Source organism: Lupinus angustifolius, chromosome LG18 (genome assembly GCF_001865875.1).
Source record: "Lupinus angustifolius cultivar Tanjil chromosome LG18, LupAngTanjil_v1.0, whole genome shotgun sequence".
Lineage (NCBI taxonomy): Eukaryota > Viridiplantae > Streptophyta > Magnoliopsida > Fabales > Fabaceae > Lupinus > Lupinus angustifolius.
Window position 1 is genome coordinate 13203311 of NC_032026.1, and position 21208 is coordinate 13224518.

Sequence of the window (21208 nt, forward strand, 5' to 3'; positions counted from 1 at the left end):
ATTGAATTAATTTAATTAGGCTGAATTAAAATGGATCACACAAAATCAAATATATTTGTGTAATGTAATACAAAAATAAAATAAAAACTTACTTGTGATTTCCAAAGGATAGGTGTATTTTTTAATCAACAACATCTCCATAATTAAAATATCTCTTCACCCAATATGTAAGGAAATGATTATTTTAAATGTATGATCATCAATAGTCCAATTTTTAACATTTTAATTTATCTAAGAATTAAATGAAGTTTTATATCAATAGACCATGGTGCTCATATTTTAGCATTTCACTTGTAAGATATTTAAGTATTCACCATGTGATGTTATCAAGCTATTGTTTGTAACATTAACTTTTTGTGGTATATTATTACAAAATGTATTTTATTGTGCAAAAATTATTTGTGTGATGATATTAGGTATGAGGGTATCATTCACTTTGTAAATGGTGCACGTGTATGAAAATCAATACGTGGAGGCATGTATGTTGAAAGAGGTCAAATTTGCTTGGATTTGGCTAAGAATCCTAGACTGAATATTCAGGGCAGAGAGGTTTTGGGTGAATGGAATATATTAGGTTATGGTTAATTTGCTAAAAAATATATAATAACACAATTCTATATGGAAAGAGAATAAAATATGTGATAAGTTATCTCCTCTAACCACTCATATCATGACATGTATTATGTTTTATTATTTTTTATAAAAAATGTTTTTAAAATTAAACAAAATAGTACAGATGTCATGATTTTTAATAGTAGAAGAAGATAACTTCTCACCATATTTTTTCTGATAGCAACGCACATTGTTACTGTACCCAAAAAATAGTATATTGTTAGCTTAATCAAAGTTTGATTCGAGTCATGGAGCAATGGTGGCAGGTTGGGGCTCAATTCCTCCCAATTCTCATGTTTATAGATATAGGTATATGTTTAGCCACAACTGCTGGATAGGGCTTTAATTTCGTTTCAAAGAGTGATTTTTTAAATCATAGTTAACTAGTCGAACGTTGTGGTTAGATATTGTCTGATTGTCAGTCCTTGCTGTTCAATGCTGCTTCCTTCCCTCGTTGTTTTCCGATTTCGACCCCTTTTAATTTAAAACAAAAACATGTTAAAACAAGTTATTCTGATTTTATTGGTGGATCATCCTCCAACTCAAAACAATTAAAATGGGAGTTCGATCGAGAGAAAGTACAAGCCCGTCATAACTAACAGGTAGTGATCAGACCGTCCACTCAGATTGAAGTTTCATAATCTTGCTCGAAACTTTTTTTTTGTTTCCCACAAATATCCGTGCAGTGAAGGTCATTCTATCCGAGCCGGGAACATCCATAAGTATGTAGGATTAACTCTTCAAACAATTATTTTTTTATCCACAATACTCAAACCATAATTAATTGTATAGTAGAATGCTAGAACCATAATTGATTGTATCAAAAGGAAAAATATTACAATCTCCTAAAAAAATCATTCTAAAAATCATCCGAACATAGGAAATGATATTTATGTGTAAAGAAAATGACAATATCTCTTTCTTATAATTAGGAAAACTTTCACCATATTTATAGGATGATGTATTATTAATCTAAAATATTGTAGTTTAAGTATGGCTGAAAATGAGTCTAACCAAGTCGAATCAGAGTTCAGCTCGATAAGGACTGGTTTGGCTTGAAACTCGACTCGAGTTCGATACGAGTTATTTTTTTAGCTCGAGTTCAGTTCGGTTAAAGTTCACGAACTGTTCGTCTCAGTTCAATTGGTTCATTTGGACAACTTAAATAGTTAATTAAATTTTTAAAAAAATACTACAATTCTCTAATTGGAGTTTGATTCGTTAATTTAACGAGCTCAATTTCCAGCTCAAGTTTGGCTCATTTGGTTCATGAACCAAGTTTATTGAGCTAAATAACGAATCGAATTTCGAACGAATATCGAATTGGTTCGGTTCATTGTCAGCCCTATGAACAATTTTCATTTGCAGAAAAGTTAAACCTTTTTTAGATCCGAACACTAGTCTTTAGTTTTTGAAAAATACATAAATATCAATCTATGCTTAACTCTTGTGGACCTTTATGAATCATCATCAACATCATTAGTGGTTGGGCCTATCAGTTTGTTTTTTCTTTCTTTTGCAGGTGGATATAAAACAACAGAGCAAAAACCAAACACTACTTCTACAGAATAACCCATTTTGATGACCTTACGGATCAGCAGCAAAATTTCCTCAACACTCATAAGGTTTATTAATTAATCTAATTAGTTCATCATTAATTAAATTTCTCTATTTGGGTATATAACGCTCAACTAATCTATTTTCCCAGGCCCATAAAATGCGGGCCATTCACATATGGATTAGAAAAATGTTTTTTTTCCCTTTATTCCCATAAGTCCAATATTCATTTTTCTTTTTCTTTATTTTTACTTGTCCCCATTACCAAAAAACAATAAAGACAATTTGATTTTTTTTTTTGTATTTGGACAATAGCATAGGGCTTTTTAAGGCACATCAGTTCACACTCTTTATCTATTAAAAAATATAAAAAATTAGTATATCTTATAATTAAGAGAAAAGAAGGTAAAAAGGGATGCAATAAATAAGAATATAGTATGAGGAAAAATATATAAATAAGTCTTACTTTAAAAAAAATGTCAAAACATATACGTAGAGGATGTAGTATGATGCTATAAAGCATTAACATGTCACAAAAACCAAACCTTGATTAGTAGCATTCCATGGCTCCAAGCTTGTCAATTTTCGGTTAATTATGTGCATTCCTTTATTGTTAGTATTACTATCTACTCCATGATTTCTTCTAAAACTGAAAATTTCCAAATTTAAGCACACCATTAGCAGCAAAATCAATTTTTTTAGATGCACTAAGAATTCCATGAAAGCAACACAAGTTGACATATTTAACCCAACCATGAAACTATAGGTTGGAGTCCCCTCAATCCCCATGATGTAAAATATAAATTTCTTGAAGAATTTCATAACTAAACTTCTCAAAATAATAAAGTCTGTGTCTAGTTTCTATCCCAATTTAATTCCATAGAGAGATGGTGTGGTCCCCATTTGAAATTGACCTTCATTGATCTAATTGGTTTCACTGTTTCAGTGTCAAACCTCATTAAAGTCACCCATCTTCCCCCATGGCCCCATCCGAAACGTTTCTTCCATGCAAAACTCTGATGATGCAGTAAAAACTCGTTCATCATATCATGGGGTCCACTCACTATAAATTGACGGCTGTGATCTATTTGACCCCATAACTTAATGGTCATTCTAGATTGGGAGCACATTTGTTGTTCCATACTTTGTATCACTCTATTTACCATGAGTTTTTAGATTACTGCCCTTCAACGCTTCTTTTCTATTGCAAGTCAATACTTTACTCTCAATCTCGGGTAAAATCTATTGCAATCACTGATAAAGAAACCATCGCCAACACGGCGCGTGCTTTCACCCTGACAAAATTCATGAAAGCAAAAGACTCACATGGTACTTTTTATAAATGCATTTTAGAAAGTTTATTTGTTTCTAGTTACACACCATTTTACAATATTCAACTAATATTAAATAAATCATACCAAATATACTATTTTATTCTATATTACAATATTCACTAGTTAGGTTAAGAAAATGGAAGGAAGGTCTAGTCAGGCTAATCACATTTAGGCGTTGGTAAAATTTTATTTTATGAAGAGATATCCATTTATAAATATATATTTTTTAAGCCAGAAGTGCAACTACACTCCAAAATATATTAGATGAAACAAGTTATAAGAGAGAATTAGAAAGAGACAAATCTATAGTTTAGAAAACCAAGCCTATTCTTATAATAATCATTTGAAATAAAATCAATAACATTCCAATAAGAATTGGTTTTGGAAAGGATACTATAATTAGCCAACTTATCAACACAAGAATTTTCTTGCATGAAAATGTGAGAAATAATGCAGTACATGGACTCCAAGTCACCTCAATTGTTCTAGGAGCTCTGGGATAGTTTATTAAATTAAAAGTTTTATGTCTTTGAAACTATCAATTACGAAGTATTTCAATAATGTTGTAGTATTCTTAAATGGGAACCAATGATGTTAACTAAGTTTAACTAATTTTATTGGTACGTGTAAATGTAATTAGGTTAAAAATATTAATTTGAACTCAAACTATTTAATTATATACGGTTTTAAGAAAGCTTTGACCAAATAATTGTGGTTAAACATGGGAAGTTATAGGTTATTGTTCAAGAAAAAGAATTTCTTTACACTCAAGTTAAGTTATTATAGTTACACTTAATCTAAGTCGTTTATTTTTTTAAATTCAATAGATAAAATGAGTGAAATTTAAAAGTTATTTAATACGTTTCTTGCACTCACCCATTTGGTCAATTGAATTTAAAAAAATGAAGGGTTAAGATTGAATATAACTAGTGTAACTTAACTTGAGTGTAAACGAATCACTCCTTATTGTTTAATGACCTAATATATTTTGGCCCATATTCATGAAAAAAGGAAGAGTTTAGCTTATCTAAAATATTATTGAATATTGACTAAAAGAAAAAAATGATGAAAATACTTTCTTGAGCCAAACCAAAAAGAAGTGGCTATGGTGAAATCAACATTAATGCTTTTTTTTTTTGCCACATAATCTTCAAGAGTTTTGGCTATAAATAGGAGTGCTCTATGTCATTGTAAGACACATCAAATACTTAGCTTAGTGCATATTCTCTCTTCTTGTTCTCTTGTTCTAATTGTGTAAGAAATACTTGTGTGAGAGTGAAATTGGGTGTACTTGGCTTAGTGCACATTAAATTCTCGATGTCATTTTCTCTATTATATTTTCTCCATGAGTCTTCCGCTCCAACAAACTGGTATCAGAGCTTGTAGAGCTCTTGCATGCTAAGTCGTACGATCTAAAAGAAAATTCTTAGTATTCTTTCTTTTCATACTGGAAAAGTATAATAGTGTGAAAGTGCATGTCTAATAAAGTTTTATCTTAGGAAATACCTGATATTTAAGCGTGTCTGTTAAGACCCACCTCTCCTTCCTGAGAACTTTCCTGGTGTATGTTCATGGACTGCGTTAGTGTTCCGGTATATGGTTATCATGGCGAATGTTAAATTTGATTTGGAGAAATTTAATGGAGAAAATGATTTCAACCTGTGGCGATTGAAGATGAAAGTTTTACTAGTTCATCAAGGCTTGGGCAAAGTCTTGGAAGGTAGAAACAAGATACCACATAGTTTGACCGAGGACGAGAATGATGAAAACCTGGAAAAAACATATAATGCAATTTTATTGTGCTTGGGAGAAGAAATTCTACGAGAAGTGTCAGATGAAACTACAGATGTTTCATTATGGTTGAAGCTGGAAAGTCTGTGCATGACGAAGTCAGTCACCAACAGGCTGGATTTGAAGAAAATTAAAAAACTAATGTAATTTTCCTAAAATCAGCAATGGAATTACCGATTTTTGTATTCTTTTTTCTCTGACTCCCCCAAAATCGGCACTAGGGGAGTTTTATTAACTTCTATTTTTTTACCCTCTCCCCCTAAATCGTCAATGCGGGAGATTTATATATATTTTTTTATTTTTTTCTCCTCCCCCTAAATCGGCAATGGGGGAGTTCTTGTTTTTTTTATGTTTTTTCTCCCCTAAATCGACAATGGGGAGTTTTTGATTTTTTTTAATTTGTGGGAGTTATATTATTAGTTTTAGGATTTATTTTTTCATACACTAACCCTAACAACACACAACATAATAATTTTTGTCAACTCTAACCTAACAACACACAACATGATATTTTTTGCAACACTAATATTATACAAAAAAACAAAATCTGACAATATAAATTTTTAATTGTTTAAACCATTAAAATTTTAATTTCTGGAATGACAAAAAATATTTCATTATTGTGTGTTGTTGTTATGGTTTGGTTGACAAAATTTATTATGTTGTGTGTTGTTAGGGTTAGTGTTTGAAAAAATAAGCCCTAAAACTAATAATATAATTCCCACAAATTAAAAAAATAAAAAACTTCCTCATTGTCGATTTAGGGGAGAGAGAAAAAAATAAAAACTCCTTCATTATCGATTTAGGGGGAGAAATAAAAATATAGAAGTTAATAAAACTCCCCCTAGTGTTAATTTTGGGGGGAGTCAGAGAAAAAAGAATACAAAAATCGGCAATTTCATGGTCAATTTCAAGAATTTTTCAGTCAAGGAGGGTGAATTACCCATTTTAAACATCACATTACTATAAACATCACATTACTACATTAGACACACCGCGCGTGGTTGAGAGTTTTGATTGAAAATGGTTTGACTTTGGTGAAAGGCGTGGGAAACGCATGAATTGACCATTAAGACATCCCCATGTGGAACTAAATACCAAAGCCTCTGATCGGTTTTTTTTCCATCTGCATTTACTTTTTAGTAAATTATTACTCAATCTGAATATTGATACATATCTACATAATTTAAGAAATTACTAAATTATTTATAAATTTGATATGATTTCATAAAAATAATTTTATTTAATGAATGTCAAAAACTATATTAAAAAGAAATAGAGAAATATGGGTGAAAAGGGGAGTGATGGGTTCATTTTCTTAAATAAAAGTTGAAATAAAAAATGTCAAAACAATACAACATAATAATGGAGGGAGTATTCAATTAACCGAATTTATTTCAACAACACACGCTATGAATATCACCATTACATTGAGAGAAAGTGTGGGAGAGAGGGACCATCTTCTGCGTGTGAGTTATAACAAAGTGTGGTAAGCAAAGTCTCCCTTCATTTTCAAAAACCAGATTCACACCTTTCCTCATGATCATGCTGGTATTTTGCAATTATATTTGTAATTTTTTTATAATATTTGTTCACGTGCTTTTGATTTTTCCATCATGTAATATTTATGTCAAAAAACTTTGAAAGGTTCTGGACATTGTTTCTTTGATACTGTCTCAGATTTTGGCCTTTGCTGTCTAAAGATTCTTTAAAAAAAGAATGTTTTGATATAATGTTAAGCTTTTATTGTTTGGATTCTGATATGGGAAAGTTTTATTTTGGAATATCAAACACAGGTTGGGTTCAACTGAAGTAAAGTTTTTCTCTCATCAGCACAAAACAACAACACAAGTCTAGTGTTTTGGAGAAAAACCAATATATATAACAATGTATGGGGATTGTCAAGTTATGTCAAATATGGGAGGAAACGTTGTAGTAAACTCAGATTCTCTCTTTTCCTCTTCGATTCAGAACTCTAACTTCAACTTCTTGCCTACCATTCCTTTTCAACCTTTTCCTCCCTTGGTAATTAATTAACCTATGAAGTCTTAAGTTACATGAATTTATTCGTCAATTTCTTTTTCTTTCCTTATGTAACCTTTTCAGTCTCTTACACAGAAAGAAGAAGATGGGATCTTGGCAGGGAAGGAAGAAATGGAGAGTGGTTCAGGTAGTGAACAAGTTGAAGACAAATCCGGGAATGAACAAGAGGGTGAACAACCTCCAAAGAAAAAACGTTATCACAGGCACACTGCTCTCCAGATCCAAGAAATGGAAGCGTGAGGATCTCTTTCTCTCTATATATATTTATCTCCTTTTCCTTCCCTTCCAATGTACACATTTGTTTTTGTAAAGACAAAAATCTAATACTAATTTAGTAAAAAACAAGCAATTTTTTAATAGGAAACGTTCATCTTTCATAAGTTTTTTGTTAAAAATCTTGCACTGTTGTGGTCATTGCGGCTGCAAAAGTTTTTGCAACAACACTTTCTGCCATGAAAATGTCGAAAGATTGATACATGATTGATAACCCAAAATTATAAGTATTCTCTTTTACTAAAATCTAGAAGTGATGATGGTAGAATTAGCGAGATATCAATATTTTTTATATATATTTGCTGATGGCATGTGTAATGTAACATTGGCAGTTTATTCAAGGAATGTCCACACCCAGATGATAAGCAAAGGATGAAACTGAGCCATGAGCTGGGTCTGAAACCACGCCAGGTCAAGTTCTGGTTTCAGAATCGCCGAACCCAGATGAAGGTACACTCTAGCTGAGTTACTTAATTACCACACTCTACACATACCTTCCCATCAATACGTTTTTCAAAAGAAAACCCTAAACGGTACTTTGCTCTTTAATTCCGCCATTAAATGGAACGTCACACTTAACATACCTCGCACGTTTCCCAATGCAACCACATTTCCTTGGTTACCAACTTAATTAAAATTTTCATATGCCCCTAATAAACACACCTACACAATAACACAAAACTCATATAATTTAAAAAAATAAGTAAATAGTATAAGTAATTATATTTTGTTTGAAAAAATAGAGAAGCAGAAGAGTCTCATTTACTGATATGTTTCTTGGCTTGTCCATCATACAGTCTGGATTGCATTAATGTAACGCATTAAACCCTACCTGTACATGTGGTCTCAAGTGGGTACTCATATTTATTGCCTTACATCATTACGGTTTTAGGGTTACAAGAATGAAGGGTATTCCTTCATTACTATAAGTTTTAAAAGCATTTATATACTTTAGTCTACTCCGAATTACATTTATTAAATTTATATATAAGTGATCGCCATTACTACACATGTAGGTAACAATACAAATAATAAATATTTCATTGTTTCATTGCAATAATCATGTCATGCATGTTGGTTTTTAATAATGTGGGGTTATTATATATAGGCACAACAAGATCGAGCAGATAATGTGATACTTAGAGCTGAAAATGAGAGTCTAAAGAATGATAACTATAGGCTTCAAGCAGCGCTGCGTAATATTATATGTCCCAATTGTGGTGGTCCTGGAATCATGGGAGCTGATATGGGATTGGATGAACAACAGCTTCGCCTTGAAAATGCTCGCTTAAGAGAAGAGGTATTTTATATACTCTTATTATTGTAGATAATTAAAGCATCTGTTCAGAAAATTTCATGGATAATTAAGCACCTTGATAATGGTCTCTATTAATGACACTTTGTATATTTTTATTGACACTTTTATCCTGAAGATTACATAGAATACACAGAATTTCTCTCTCAAGTATCCTACTAATCCTAGTTCATTAACCACATACATCTATATGTGAACATTATTCATGCTCGGTGCTATTTATGTTCTATGAATGGCAAGAAAAAAAATAGGAAACTTCTTTTTGTAATCTATTTATTAAAAGAGTATCCTGAGGTCTTTACACACCAATTTTTTTTTACTGTTACACCAGCTAATTTTTTTTATAAATTACGTCAAAAGGAATATTTATAAATTACTTCACGAACTGGTAATATGTTAGTGATAATTTCATGAACCAATTTATACACTTTATTATCTAATAATTGAGTGTTTTGGTGTTGAAACAATATAAAATTTCTGGTGTGCAAATAACAATGGGTCATTTACCATTAAAAGAAAAACGTGAAATATTAATTAATCAAGATGAATCAATGATTTGATTTTGAGTATGTGAATGTTTTGCAGTTAGAACGTGTGTGTTGTCTGACATCAAGATACACCGGCCGCCAAATCCAAACCATGGCACCACCACCTTCTCTTATGGACCAATCATTGGATTTAGACATGTGCATATACCCAAGACACTTCACAGATCCTATACCTTGCACACAAATGATTCCTGTACCAATGTTGCCACCTCCTGAAGCCTCATCATTCCCAGAGGGTTGTCTTTTAATGGAAGAAGAGAAGTCTCTAGCATTGGACCTTGCAGCCTCTTCCATGGATGAGCTTGTGAGGATGTGTCAGACACATGAACCACTTTGGATCCGAAACAGTGAGAATGTAATGGAAGTTCTTAATTTTGAGGAGCACGCAAGGATGTTTCCATGGCCTTTGAATCTCCAGCACCGAAGTGAAGTAAGGAGAGAAGCTAGCCGTGACAGTGCTGTGATTATAATGAATAGTGTTACTCTTGTTGATGCCTTCCTTGATGCTGTAAGTAATTCTTGAAATTGTTATTAACCATACTTCTCTTGCTTTTAGGCCAAATGATTAATTTTCTATCCTTCAGAAAAAGGGTTACATATTTACATTTTACTATTTTAATATGCAAAATGGCCTCACCATATTACTTTATGCTCTTATAAATAATAGTAGTAAATAAATTAATATTACTATTTAATCAGTCTCACCTTAGTGTATGCCATATGCCTACATAAACACTGGTTGATTTCCCCTCTTTATACTATCCACATGTGTATCTCCCTATAAATTTTTTTCATGTATATGTTTTGTACATCAAAAAATTTATATCTACATTTAAAAAAAATATAGAAGTGTGTTTCTCCGTAAATAGGAGTTAGATCGTACAAATAATTATTCCAAATATAATGTTGCTCATGATATCTATATTTTAAAAAAGATTAGTAAGGTGCGTAAAAAATATAATGCTGTCCACACAAAATGATCTATGGCACTGCTTTTTTATATTTTAGCAAAAATGGATGGAGCTGTTTCCAACAATGGTTTCTAGAGCAAAAACGGTGCAAATTATATCTTCTGGTGCTTCTGGTCATGCATGTGGGTCTCTTCAGTTGGTAAGTGTCAAATTCATGCGTAAATATTGAATAGCTAGTATAACATAAATCTGATGTATAGTGACATGTATTGCTCACTTTTATAGATGTACGCGGAGCTTCAAGTTCTTTCTCCTTTGGTGTCCACTCGTGAGACTCATTTCCTTCGATATTGTCAACAAAATGCTGAGCAGGGAACCTGGGCCATTGTTGATTTTCCGATTGATAGCTTTCATGAAAATATTCACCCTTCTTATCCTAGATACTGCAGAAGGTGCTCCGGTTGTGTGATTCAAGATATGCCAAATGGGTATTCAAGGGTAACTCCTATTTCTGAAGTACTATTTTGTGTTTTAGTTTTTACCAAGTTTTCACCTTTTATAATTATTTTAATCCAAGAAATTTCTATAGCATGTTATGTCTTTTCTTTTGGATTTGGATTTTTGATTCCATAACATGCATTAAGGATCCTCTGATGTGAATGTAATCCTTGATATCTGTGTAGGTAACTTGGGTTGAGCATGCAGAAGTAGAAGAGAAACCAGTACATCAGATATTCAGTAACTTTGTTTATGGTGGAATGGCATTTGGAGCACAACGCTGGTTAGGAGTTTTGCAGAGACAATGTGAGAGGGTCGCAAGCCTCATGGCCAGAAATATATCAGATCTTGGAGGTTCTCAAAATATTATCTTTGTCAATGTTAAATGCATTATAGATCAAGCTATTCATATACTGTTTCAAAACATATAATGTTAGACCAAGTTATACATATACTATATATATTCATTATTACATTAGAGAATATAATGTTACCAAACATTTAATGTTACTCTAAAATGTCACTATATAGTGTTACATAAAATAATGGGCTAGTTTGTGGTGATAATTTTTCACCCAAAATTGACTTGTATATTGTAGTGATACCCTCGCCCGAAGCAAGAAAGAATTTGATGAGTCTAGCACAAAGAATGATTCGAACATTTAGCCTTAACATGAGTACCTCAAGTGGTCAATCATGGACAGCCATATCTGATTCCCCTGAAGACACGGTTAGGATCACAACTAGGAAAATCACAGAGCCCGGTCAGCCTAATGGGGTCATTCTCGGGGCCGTTTCAACCATTTGGCTGCCCTTTTCTCACACCAAGGTCTTTGATCTCCTCAGGGATGAACGCCACAGATCTCAGGTTGTTCAAATAAATCTTACTATCCATTCTATGATGAATCATTTACATTTAATCATTCCTCAATTCATTCTCTTGCAATGGCTAACCAAATAAGGATTATAATTGTTACACATAGTATTCTCTTAACAGTATGAACTGATGATCTTTTAATATGTCATGGAAATCCATTATTAGTCTATTATGGTAACAATACATTTTAGTAACTATACTTTTGTATAGCAGTAACATGCATAAAAATGGTTCATGAATATACCTAACTTTCTTACATTTGGATAGCAGTAACATTTGTATACCTAATTTTTTTCCAACACTAGATGGATGCTCTTTCCAATGGGAACTCATTGAATGAAGTGGCTCATATTGCTAATGGTTCACATCCAGGAAACTGCATTTCACTTCTTCGTATAAATGTAAGATCATTTACCAAATAAGCCGACCGCACTGTTATCAATTGAATTGAACCTAATTTGAATTCCAGTGAAGTTTTTTTTTCAAAACCCTAAGGCTTTCTTTCAAATGCAGGTAGCAAGCAACTCATCCCAGAACGTGGAGCTTATGCTGCAAGAGAGTTGCACTGATCAATCTGGAAGCCTTGTAGTCTACACCACCATTGATGTTGATTCCATTCAGCTAGCAATGAGTGGTGAAGACCCTTCCTGCATTGCCCTTCTTCCACAAGGGTTCATGATAGTGCCAATGGACTCACCAAACATTGGTACTTCTGAACCTGTCACAGGACCTTTGCCAAATACTACTACAAGTGTCAATTCAGGGTGTCTTCTCACTGCTGGGCTTCAAGTTCTTGCAAGCACAATCCCATCTGCAAAGCTTAATCTTTCAAGCGTGACCGCAATCAACAACCACCTCTGCAACACCATGCATCAGATTGAAGCTGCTCTTTGCAGCAGCACTAACAGCTCTCATCTTGAGAATAATGGCACTTTTGTTGGATCTTGCACTGAACCCACCACTAGTGGTGCACCCCCTAAGTAGTGAAAACTTGATTTCTTCTTACCCATGTTTCATTCTCCTACGATCTTGGATTTATGGGCTTATAGTTGTAGTTAGTATGGAATGCTAGCAACATACTCTTTTACAAAGCTCTCTTCATCATACTCATTATTAATATGTGAAATTCATGTGAGACCCACTAGGATGTGATTTAGTGGGTTCCACATGAAATTCACCAGAAATTTAAAAGTGTTATTGAAAAGAATGTGTTGCTAGTATTTCTCGTGTAATAAGAAGTCAATAGACTAGAAATCATTGAAGGGTAACTAGACTAGATGGGGAAGCAACATGAGTAAGAATTTTTTAAATAAAGATGTGTTTGACTAGGAATTAATGAGATAGGTGAGTGTGTCTTAGAAAATTAAGTTGTGTGGTATTTATCAATGTGTGTGTTTTGTACTAGTGTGAGGGTACAATGGAATGGAATTTATATGTAATGTGTGGGGTAGAGGGACTAGGGGAGTCAAGAACGCACCAGATAGTACCCTTGGCTTTTCTTGTAAGGCCATTTTCGTTTGGTACGTGATGGCCTTAACTAGTTAGTATTTAAGGGTAGTGGTGGTTCGGGTATTGACTCCTGCTTCTATATCAGCCTTTACTACTGTTCATTTCAATGTTTATGATGATTCAACTTAACTTGCTTTATTGAATCATAGTTAACTTACTTTATCAGCACCAGAGAACTTTATATTATCTCATTTGCGTTATTTTCCCTTAATTTTATTCTGATTCTGTTTTGGTTTGTCTAAGCTTTCCTTCAGTTTTATTATGATTATTAAGAGTGTCACATTGAGTAATAGAGGAAGCTCGGTATGGAATGTTCATCAAATAAAATAGGTAAAATAGTTTCTTGGGTTATGTTCCAAATCATAAGTGGTCAAATTCATGTGGCTTATATAATTGCATGACTGAAGAAGTCAATAGGAGAGTGAAAGGAGGAAGTAGAAATGTTAAATTTCCTAATGGCACATCTAAGCATTTATATATTCAGAAATTTCAGTTGCTATAACTTTCATTTAAAATGCTTCTACCTAACTTTATAATCTAGAACTCTTCTATCTATATTTGGTAGTTTTATTTGAATATCCTAAATTCAATAAATTATCTTCAAACAAATCAAATTAATTTTTTATTTTAATATTTTTCCTTTATCATTACGTGTATGTAAAAAAACCTCAAAAACTAAATGAAGGTTGTCACACTTGGGTTCACCATCACATTGTTACTTTGTTTTTGTTAGCCTTCTCCTTTGACAAAAAAAAATTACCCAGGTTGTTTTTACTTGTAGGCCTTTCTGAGGTACACATTTTTCTCAACCTCCTTCTTGGAACTGCCACCAACTTTGTTCCCTTTGGTGAAATGAAAGGTTTGACCATGACATTAGTGATGAGAGGTTGAATTCTTAGCAAGAGTTGTTGCCACGCATTTTAAGTAGGTATTATTTCTGTTGAATCAATAGGTATTCCCATTGGAATAAGAAACATTACATTGTATTGGAGCTAACTTTAACAAATCAATAGGTATAATTTCTGTTGAAGTCCATATCAAATGTGTCTCCCTTGGGCTCTCTATCTATCCTTTTCTTCCCTCAGTACAATTCTCCTTGTTTTTCTTGTGTTCATAATTGTAGACTAAGTCGAGAACTTTGTTTGCCACATCTTTAACTCCATTAAAATATTTGATTATTAATTTAAATAATTAATAGGTTAAATATTAATATTTATTTTATTTTAAATTTTTTGTTTTAAACAAAGTCATGGGTGGGGCAGTTATGAATTCCGAAAGAGATTTGTTCGCAAAAAGGTGAGAGATACTCTTGGTAGTACAAAAAATAAAGTCATGGGCCCTTGTGTGTTCCTGTCCCACAATCAGGCTGTACTTTTGTTATGGGCCGTTCTGATGTAGCCCTTTACATATTGACATTTGATTTTGCAATTTCACTTTTGTTACCTAAAAATTAATTCATTATTTAATGGATACTCTAATAATTGATTTGAATCTTACTCGAATTCTAAATGATAAATCTTATGGGGGAACGAGAGAGGACAAACTACATCACATCCTTTTGTATAATTTTCTACTAGTAGTTGACCACTTTCGTATTTTCCTAGAAATAAAAAACGAAAATAAACGTAATTTTTCTTTCCCTATAAAATCAACAATTCCCTTTCCCCAAATTCTCATTATGGGTCGAGTAATATTGTTGTCTACTCTAGTTAATGAAACGTCTTAGATTAGTTTAGTCATGGGACTGTTTTAGAAAACTTAATTTTACAAGTTCTTAGGTATCAAACTCAAATCTTTTTTATTAAATTATGATGTGAGCTTTAAGAAAGAGGTGAAAGGTGGGGAAGCAAAAGTTCAGAACTTATATTTGACCAAGATTCCATCCATACATAAACATGCTATAAAAAGAAAAGAAAAAAGTTGTAGGAGATAATGGAAACTATAGCTCCAACAATGACATCGAAAGTAGAAGATTCTCAGAAAGGAATGAGTAAATGTCGTATAGAAAAGTGACAACCAAGACATATATACATAATTAATGGCATATTTTGGTTATATTGTCGTTTTGATTTTGACCCATTCAAGAACAAAAAGGTTAGTCCAAGTTTACGGGTCTTTGCCTAACAAAACATTATCACTGTCTAAAAAACAAACTCAGTCAAGGTTTCAAGAGGGTCAATGTTTGAGGCCCTTTAAGCCAATCTCCGAAGAAGTTCAACACATTCATTAATTCTGAACATCTTAATTAAAGTTATCGCTGGTTTTCAACACCTAGTCACGATATATTATTTTAGAGTATATAATATGTAAAGGGGCATGTGGCCAAATGATCGAGGCTATATAAAATTGTATTTCTCATGGTCGTGGGTCGCAATCTATTGAAATTTCAAATATTTTTTTGCTAACTTGTAGTACTGGGATTTTTAGGATTTACTAGTTTTGATTGTTTACCAAACATTTATACTAAATTTCAAAATATTTTATTTTTATCAACAAAGCATATATACAAAAAATAGAGATTTTATCTTATAGATTTTCTAAAAGGTGAAAATAAAACGTGGATTAATCTATCATCATTATATATGTCAAATGGACCGATCTCAATGAGCTGAAATATATAATGCGGGTTATATACTATTCAAGCCCAAATCTAATTTAAATCACTTGATCCAATCCATTGCCATCTTAAAGTCAATAATTATTTAATAAAAAATAATTAATACTCGTTAAACATGTAGAATGTATTTCTGATATCTTTTAAACAAAATTAGCCATAATTTCCCCCCCTCTGATGAAAAGTTCAAATCTTAGTTTTGTCAATCACTCGACATGATAAAAGCAAAAAAATATCCTTGTGAATTTAGTTTGACACAAACGACCTTCTTTTGACAGAACCAAAGGGATATATTTAGTTGATGTGTTGTAAGTTGAGTAGTTGACTCCAACACATGATTGGAACTTTGTTTTTTTGTTTATTAAAAAAACTCCTAACCAAGTTGTTAACAGAGATTCTAACTTATAATAAGGATCAACTACTTTAAAATTTTAAACAATTAATATCTATATAAAGTGATTTCCTATTTGCTTAGTATCTAACGCAATGTTTTTTAATAAAAACATATCTAATGCAATGTTTGTTGGTTGAACTGTTATCTTCATCATATAATAACAAGTATGTTCCTATTGTTCAATAGAAAAAACTAAACAAACTTGAAACGGTACCTCATCATTGGGTAATTCCAGTATGAAGTTCAATTCGTTTAAAACAAAGTATTTATTATGTTATCATGGCATTTTTCAAAACAAAATCAATAAAAAAAACTAACATGGTTGATGTGTTGAGGAATCAATAAATTAAAATGGGTCAAGAGTGGAAGAGGAGGGATGATGCAAAAACAATTAACCCACCAACCACTAGAATATTAATATAAAGCAGAGGTCAACTTCACAAGCATCAGGGGATTCTGATAACGAAAACTACAACCACCAAAACAACACTGAAACACCAACTTGCGTGGTATGTTGCCATAAATTTGGAACTTCAAATTTCGGCCAAAAATTTGGTAGAACCAACCGATACTTATATATATATATATATATATATATATAACCTTATATGAAATTTGACAAGTTGTCTACCATTCATTTGTATTATTTTTATTCGAAACATCAATAATAATTGGATATTAGCAGAGTGGATGATACAATGATGAAGTATAAAACTCATACACTTTCAGTGGATATACTTTTTTCTCTAGAAACATATGTAATTGAGCAAAATTAATTATACCACTGAATTAGTTTAGTTGTGCTTAAAATAATAAAGGTGGCCCAAGACATTCTGTGGCCTAAAGTCAAATTATAAAATGCTGGATTTTTACTTGTTAAATATAAGATGATTTTTCATTGGGTAATGTTTCAAATCATAACTAAGATGTAAATCTATTATTGAAGTTAATATAAAATGAATATGACTTTGTGTAGAAAAAGGGTGATTTTTTTCAAAAATAATAAAGCGAAACATAATCATGCCTTAAATGTATAAGAGATCTGGTGGCAAAACCCATGCAAGCAAAACCATATATATCTATTGGACCATTGGGGCATTGGTACTGGAATAAGGCACATACATAACATAATTGATTCCAGAGAATAAAATAAGTGGGGTTAAGTAAAAGTGCTATGTTAACAGTGACTGCGCAGCCAAAGGAACACATCTTTAAAAAAAATATGTGGCTATTAATTTTAGGCTCTCTGAGTTGTTGAAGACCGTGGTTTTCAACTAAATGTGGACACACCTTAGTTACCAATGCGCCCATAAATGATAAAGTTCAAAAGTTGGTTTCAACTTTTTCTTTTTGGCTACCCTAATACGTGGTAGCTTCCTTTGCCATAAATGAATACTATACTCTCCATATATAAATAAAACACTTAGTTTCCATTCATTTTCCATTCCTTATACTGTTTTTGTTCCCTTTCAAAATGTGTCGCAATGTTCCAAGTTCAACGAATTTAATTTTACACGTGCTATTTGTGGTTTTTCTCACCCATGGTATAAAGTATATTAAACAATTTTTTAAAGAGTATCTAAGGAAAATATATAAGAGTATTATATGTGGAGACGCAAGCTTTGGAAACGTGGGTCAAAAAGGAGGAAAATGTTACACAAGTCCTAGAAAAGTTGGCATCAAAGGAAATCTTAAAGGATTTGGTCAACCACCGGTCTCAAAATGGTAGATGAAAATGTTGTGCCCAATAAGTATTTTCCACTACAAATTCACAAAATGGAGAGGTAAGTGCATATTTATCTCTTTATTTTAATAATAAAAGTATAATTTTATTGTAATGAAACAATAAATATATTATTAAAAGTTGTATTTCAATTTATTTTTTTTGAAGATGAGGATACTAACACTTTTTATCCATTATTTTACAAAGATGTGAGTTAGTAAATGCCATGCTTTTTGGTCAAAGATGAAGACTGGTTTAGGTAAGCTAGCTTTCTACGTGTCTGCTAGTTCTTCTTCTAGTTTTGTTTTCATGTTCACATGATATTTTTTGTTTTTTATAGTGAACATAGGTTACGTAGTCAAATATATTCTTGTCCAATCGGTTTCATAACCTTGTACAATAGTACTTATCCTTAACCTGCGTTATATATAGAATAAGATAGTCAAGGTGATCATTATTGAAAATGAAGTTAGTCTAAGTTCTGACTTTGAAAATGATATCTTTTATTTCCTTTTCCATGCCTCGTTGTTTTATGATGGAAATGCTTCGTTTTTTCTTCTTCTGGATTTTCTAGGCCTCGGGGGAATCAATTCCCACCTTTGTTTTCTCTTTCTTTGTAAGCGTTTTTATTGGTACTTAGTGGATAATAGTTAATTCACAAATTCTTTTACTAAATGTTTTTATATCAACTTTATATATTATTTATAAATCAATTATTAATAAATAAGATATTATTTAGAATATATGTTAGTATATCACTTTTTAATGAGTAAAATAATTTATAAGAGGATATATCGTGTTCTTAATTTAATAATACAATATTTAACACAAGTCAACGGAAATAATTTATACAATGAATTATGTTAGTTAAACGGTTATATATTATTTCAATCAATGTGATTAACACTTTTTATTTATTTTAGAACTTAATTGTTTATAATAAAAGCTTAGTTCATTTTTTTCCTTCCATATTCAATGATTGTATTTATCATTAATCATTTTACTCTTCTTCTTTCTCTAATAAAATTAATAAGGATATTTTAGCCAAAGTATAACATTTTTAATAATTTATTAAATGTATACACTAACTTTAAAAATACAAGTAAAAGATATATGTGTCGACAGTGTGAAAGTTTTTTACAATGTTATAATATCATATATCATTATTTTTAATTATTATTGATTCTTAAATAAAAATAATATTGATTGTGTACATAATTTTATATTATCAATACATAGATATTAGACTAAAAAGCATAAATAGTGTGTATTTTTTAAGGGAATAGTTGATTTTATATTATCAATACATAGATATTAGACGTGTGTATTTTTTAAGGGAATAGTTGAACAATTATATATAGAAACACATGCTTGTGCTTTAGTGCATTAGCATGAGGTCAAGTAGTATTTGTTTTTTATAGAATAAGGTCAAGTAGTATAACAATGCACATGGGACTTTGGTCAATATAATTGGCCTTATTAAATGCATCAACAAATGATTACAGAATATTCTTCAAAAGATTTCATAGCATTATGGTTTCTGGTTAATTTACAGGACACACCAAATAGTTTACCTCCATAATAAAATTCTAGTTTTGGTATATTCTTATGGGCATATACACCCTTTTGTGTGCTCATTGAGTCAAAGTGCCCTTTATATATATTTGTACAATATTTCATAAATAGTCAAATATATAAAATCTTATCCATAACTTCCTTTTTTGAGAAAAAAAGTGTAACATCCAATATCTGTTCACTCATAGTTCACACCCAGTCAAAAAAAATCCCCACACATTACGTATATAGAGACATTAATAATGATGCCTCTATTTTAAGAAACACGACCATCTTTTTGTTGATTGACAAGCTTTGCTTTTTTAAACACTGTCAAATGAGCCCTTTCATTTATGAACTAGTGTTACATACATGCCCTACTGAAGAAACAAATTCTAACTTTTATTAGCAGTAACCTATAGGTTTTTACGATCACTGAATGCATGACTCCTCTTTTGTTACCCCTTCCTTTTGTACAATATTTTATGTTTTATAAACTCAAAATAAGAATGTATTTTTAATTTACCCTTATTTGTTTAAATATTTTTCTCATCTAAATTAATAATCATTTTTAACTTTTCTTCTAAAATTTTCTCCATTTTACAATGTATCAATCTTCCTCCTAGTAGAAGGTAGAAAGACTCTTTCCATTTTTTGATGTAAAATTGAGACAGGAAGACTCTTTCCATTTTTTGATGTACTATTATCTACTAATTGTTTTCTTAATAACCTAAACTAGTACAAAGAGGAATCTAACTAGATTAAGCGGGATTTTCTTTCAATCTAAATTATTATCTTTCAAAAAATTAAACCAAATCAGCACATATAACATGGCCTTAATTCTCAATGGGACTGGAATTGGTATCATAATCAGCTATATATATATATATATATATATATATACACGTATGAATGTAATATATTATATATAGTTAATACATCATACATAATTTATTTGTATTCTTGTTTTGAAGAATCAACGACGACTAAAAATAAATAATGAATGATTCGTTAATAGTATATAAATTTTTTTAATTGTCAATGCATATATTTTTTATATATATTTATATTTCAAGATTGCTTTTTGTTTCTTTTTTTTGGCAAAACAATCAGCTCAACTAATTTTTAGCCAAGCTGAACGATTAGCCGTTTAGATAAATGGGTGCAGAGTATTGAACATATGAACCCAGTCAATAACCATGTGCCCATAAATGCTTGAAATTCTTGCGGCATGTTCATTTTCTAATGCAGTTTCTCCCACTCATCACTTGAGTTGTTTATTTCCTAATCATTTCGTGAGTTAATTTTAGATTTGTTTTATTTATTACTCCATATTTGGACTTGATGGAAACTTGTCAATGATGAAGGTCTCATCGACTTTCAATTTAAACATAGAATATTATAAAACCCTTCTAGATAAGAAAGGTAGTAATCTAAAATAAGGAAAAGTATTAGGACGTGATCTACATTTTATACCAAAACCTTTTTCCTAATAGTTCCTTTTTTGTCTTATTTTACGACCAACTTGGAATTTGGACCATGTCACTGAAACACTCCCATTGATAGGGTCATTCACCCCATTTTGGGTTATTTAACTTCCAAGGTCGTTGGGTGCTATGGAAATTGATAACATCCAAAGCTTACCCTCATTAAAT

At 31.5% G+C, this 21208-nt stretch overlaps 1 protein-coding gene across 5 annotated transcripts; it reads left to right on the plus strand.

Annotated features, from left to right (window-relative positions):
- Positions 6685 to 13416, plus strand: LOC109332890 (homeobox-leucine zipper protein HDG5-like). 5 transcript variants are annotated; one of them, XM_019568027.1, is made up of 13 exons: positions 6685 to 6845; positions 7091 to 7140; positions 7178 to 7319; positions 7401 to 7573; positions 7943 to 8060; positions 8719 to 8910; positions 9511 to 9981; positions 10482 to 10583; positions 10670 to 10882; positions 11068 to 11236; positions 11482 to 11750; positions 12065 to 12160; positions 12273 to 13416. In XM_019568027.1, the coding sequence occupies exons 3-13, from the start codon at positions 7182 to 7184 to the stop codon at positions 12741 to 12743; spliced, it is 2412 nt and encodes an 803-aa protein (XP_019423572.1). In that variant the 5' UTR covers positions 6685 to 6845; positions 7091 to 7140; positions 7178 to 7181; the 3' UTR covers positions 12744 to 13416. The 5 variants fall into 5 exon arrangements, with proteins under 5 accessions (XP_019423572.1, XP_019423571.1, XP_019423575.1 ...); XM_019568028.1 differs by having other exon boundaries at positions 6693 to 6783; XM_019568026.1 differs by having other exon boundaries at positions 7091 to 7319.

Bases quoted from the DNA above. Each gene is read 5' to 3' on its own strand.
- LOC109332890 (XM_019568026.1), top strand. From the start codon at position 7,182: ATGTATGGGGATTGTCAAGTTATGTCAAATATGGGAGGAAACGTTGTA. The intron at 10,883-11,067 runs GTAACTCCTATT...ATATCTGTGTAG, and splicing joins TGCCAAATGGGTATTCAAGG to GTAACTTGGGTTGAGCATGC. The intron at 11,237-11,481 runs GTTCTCAAAATA...TGTATATTGTAG, and splicing joins AAATATATCAGATCTTGGAG to TGATACCCTCGCCCGAAGCA.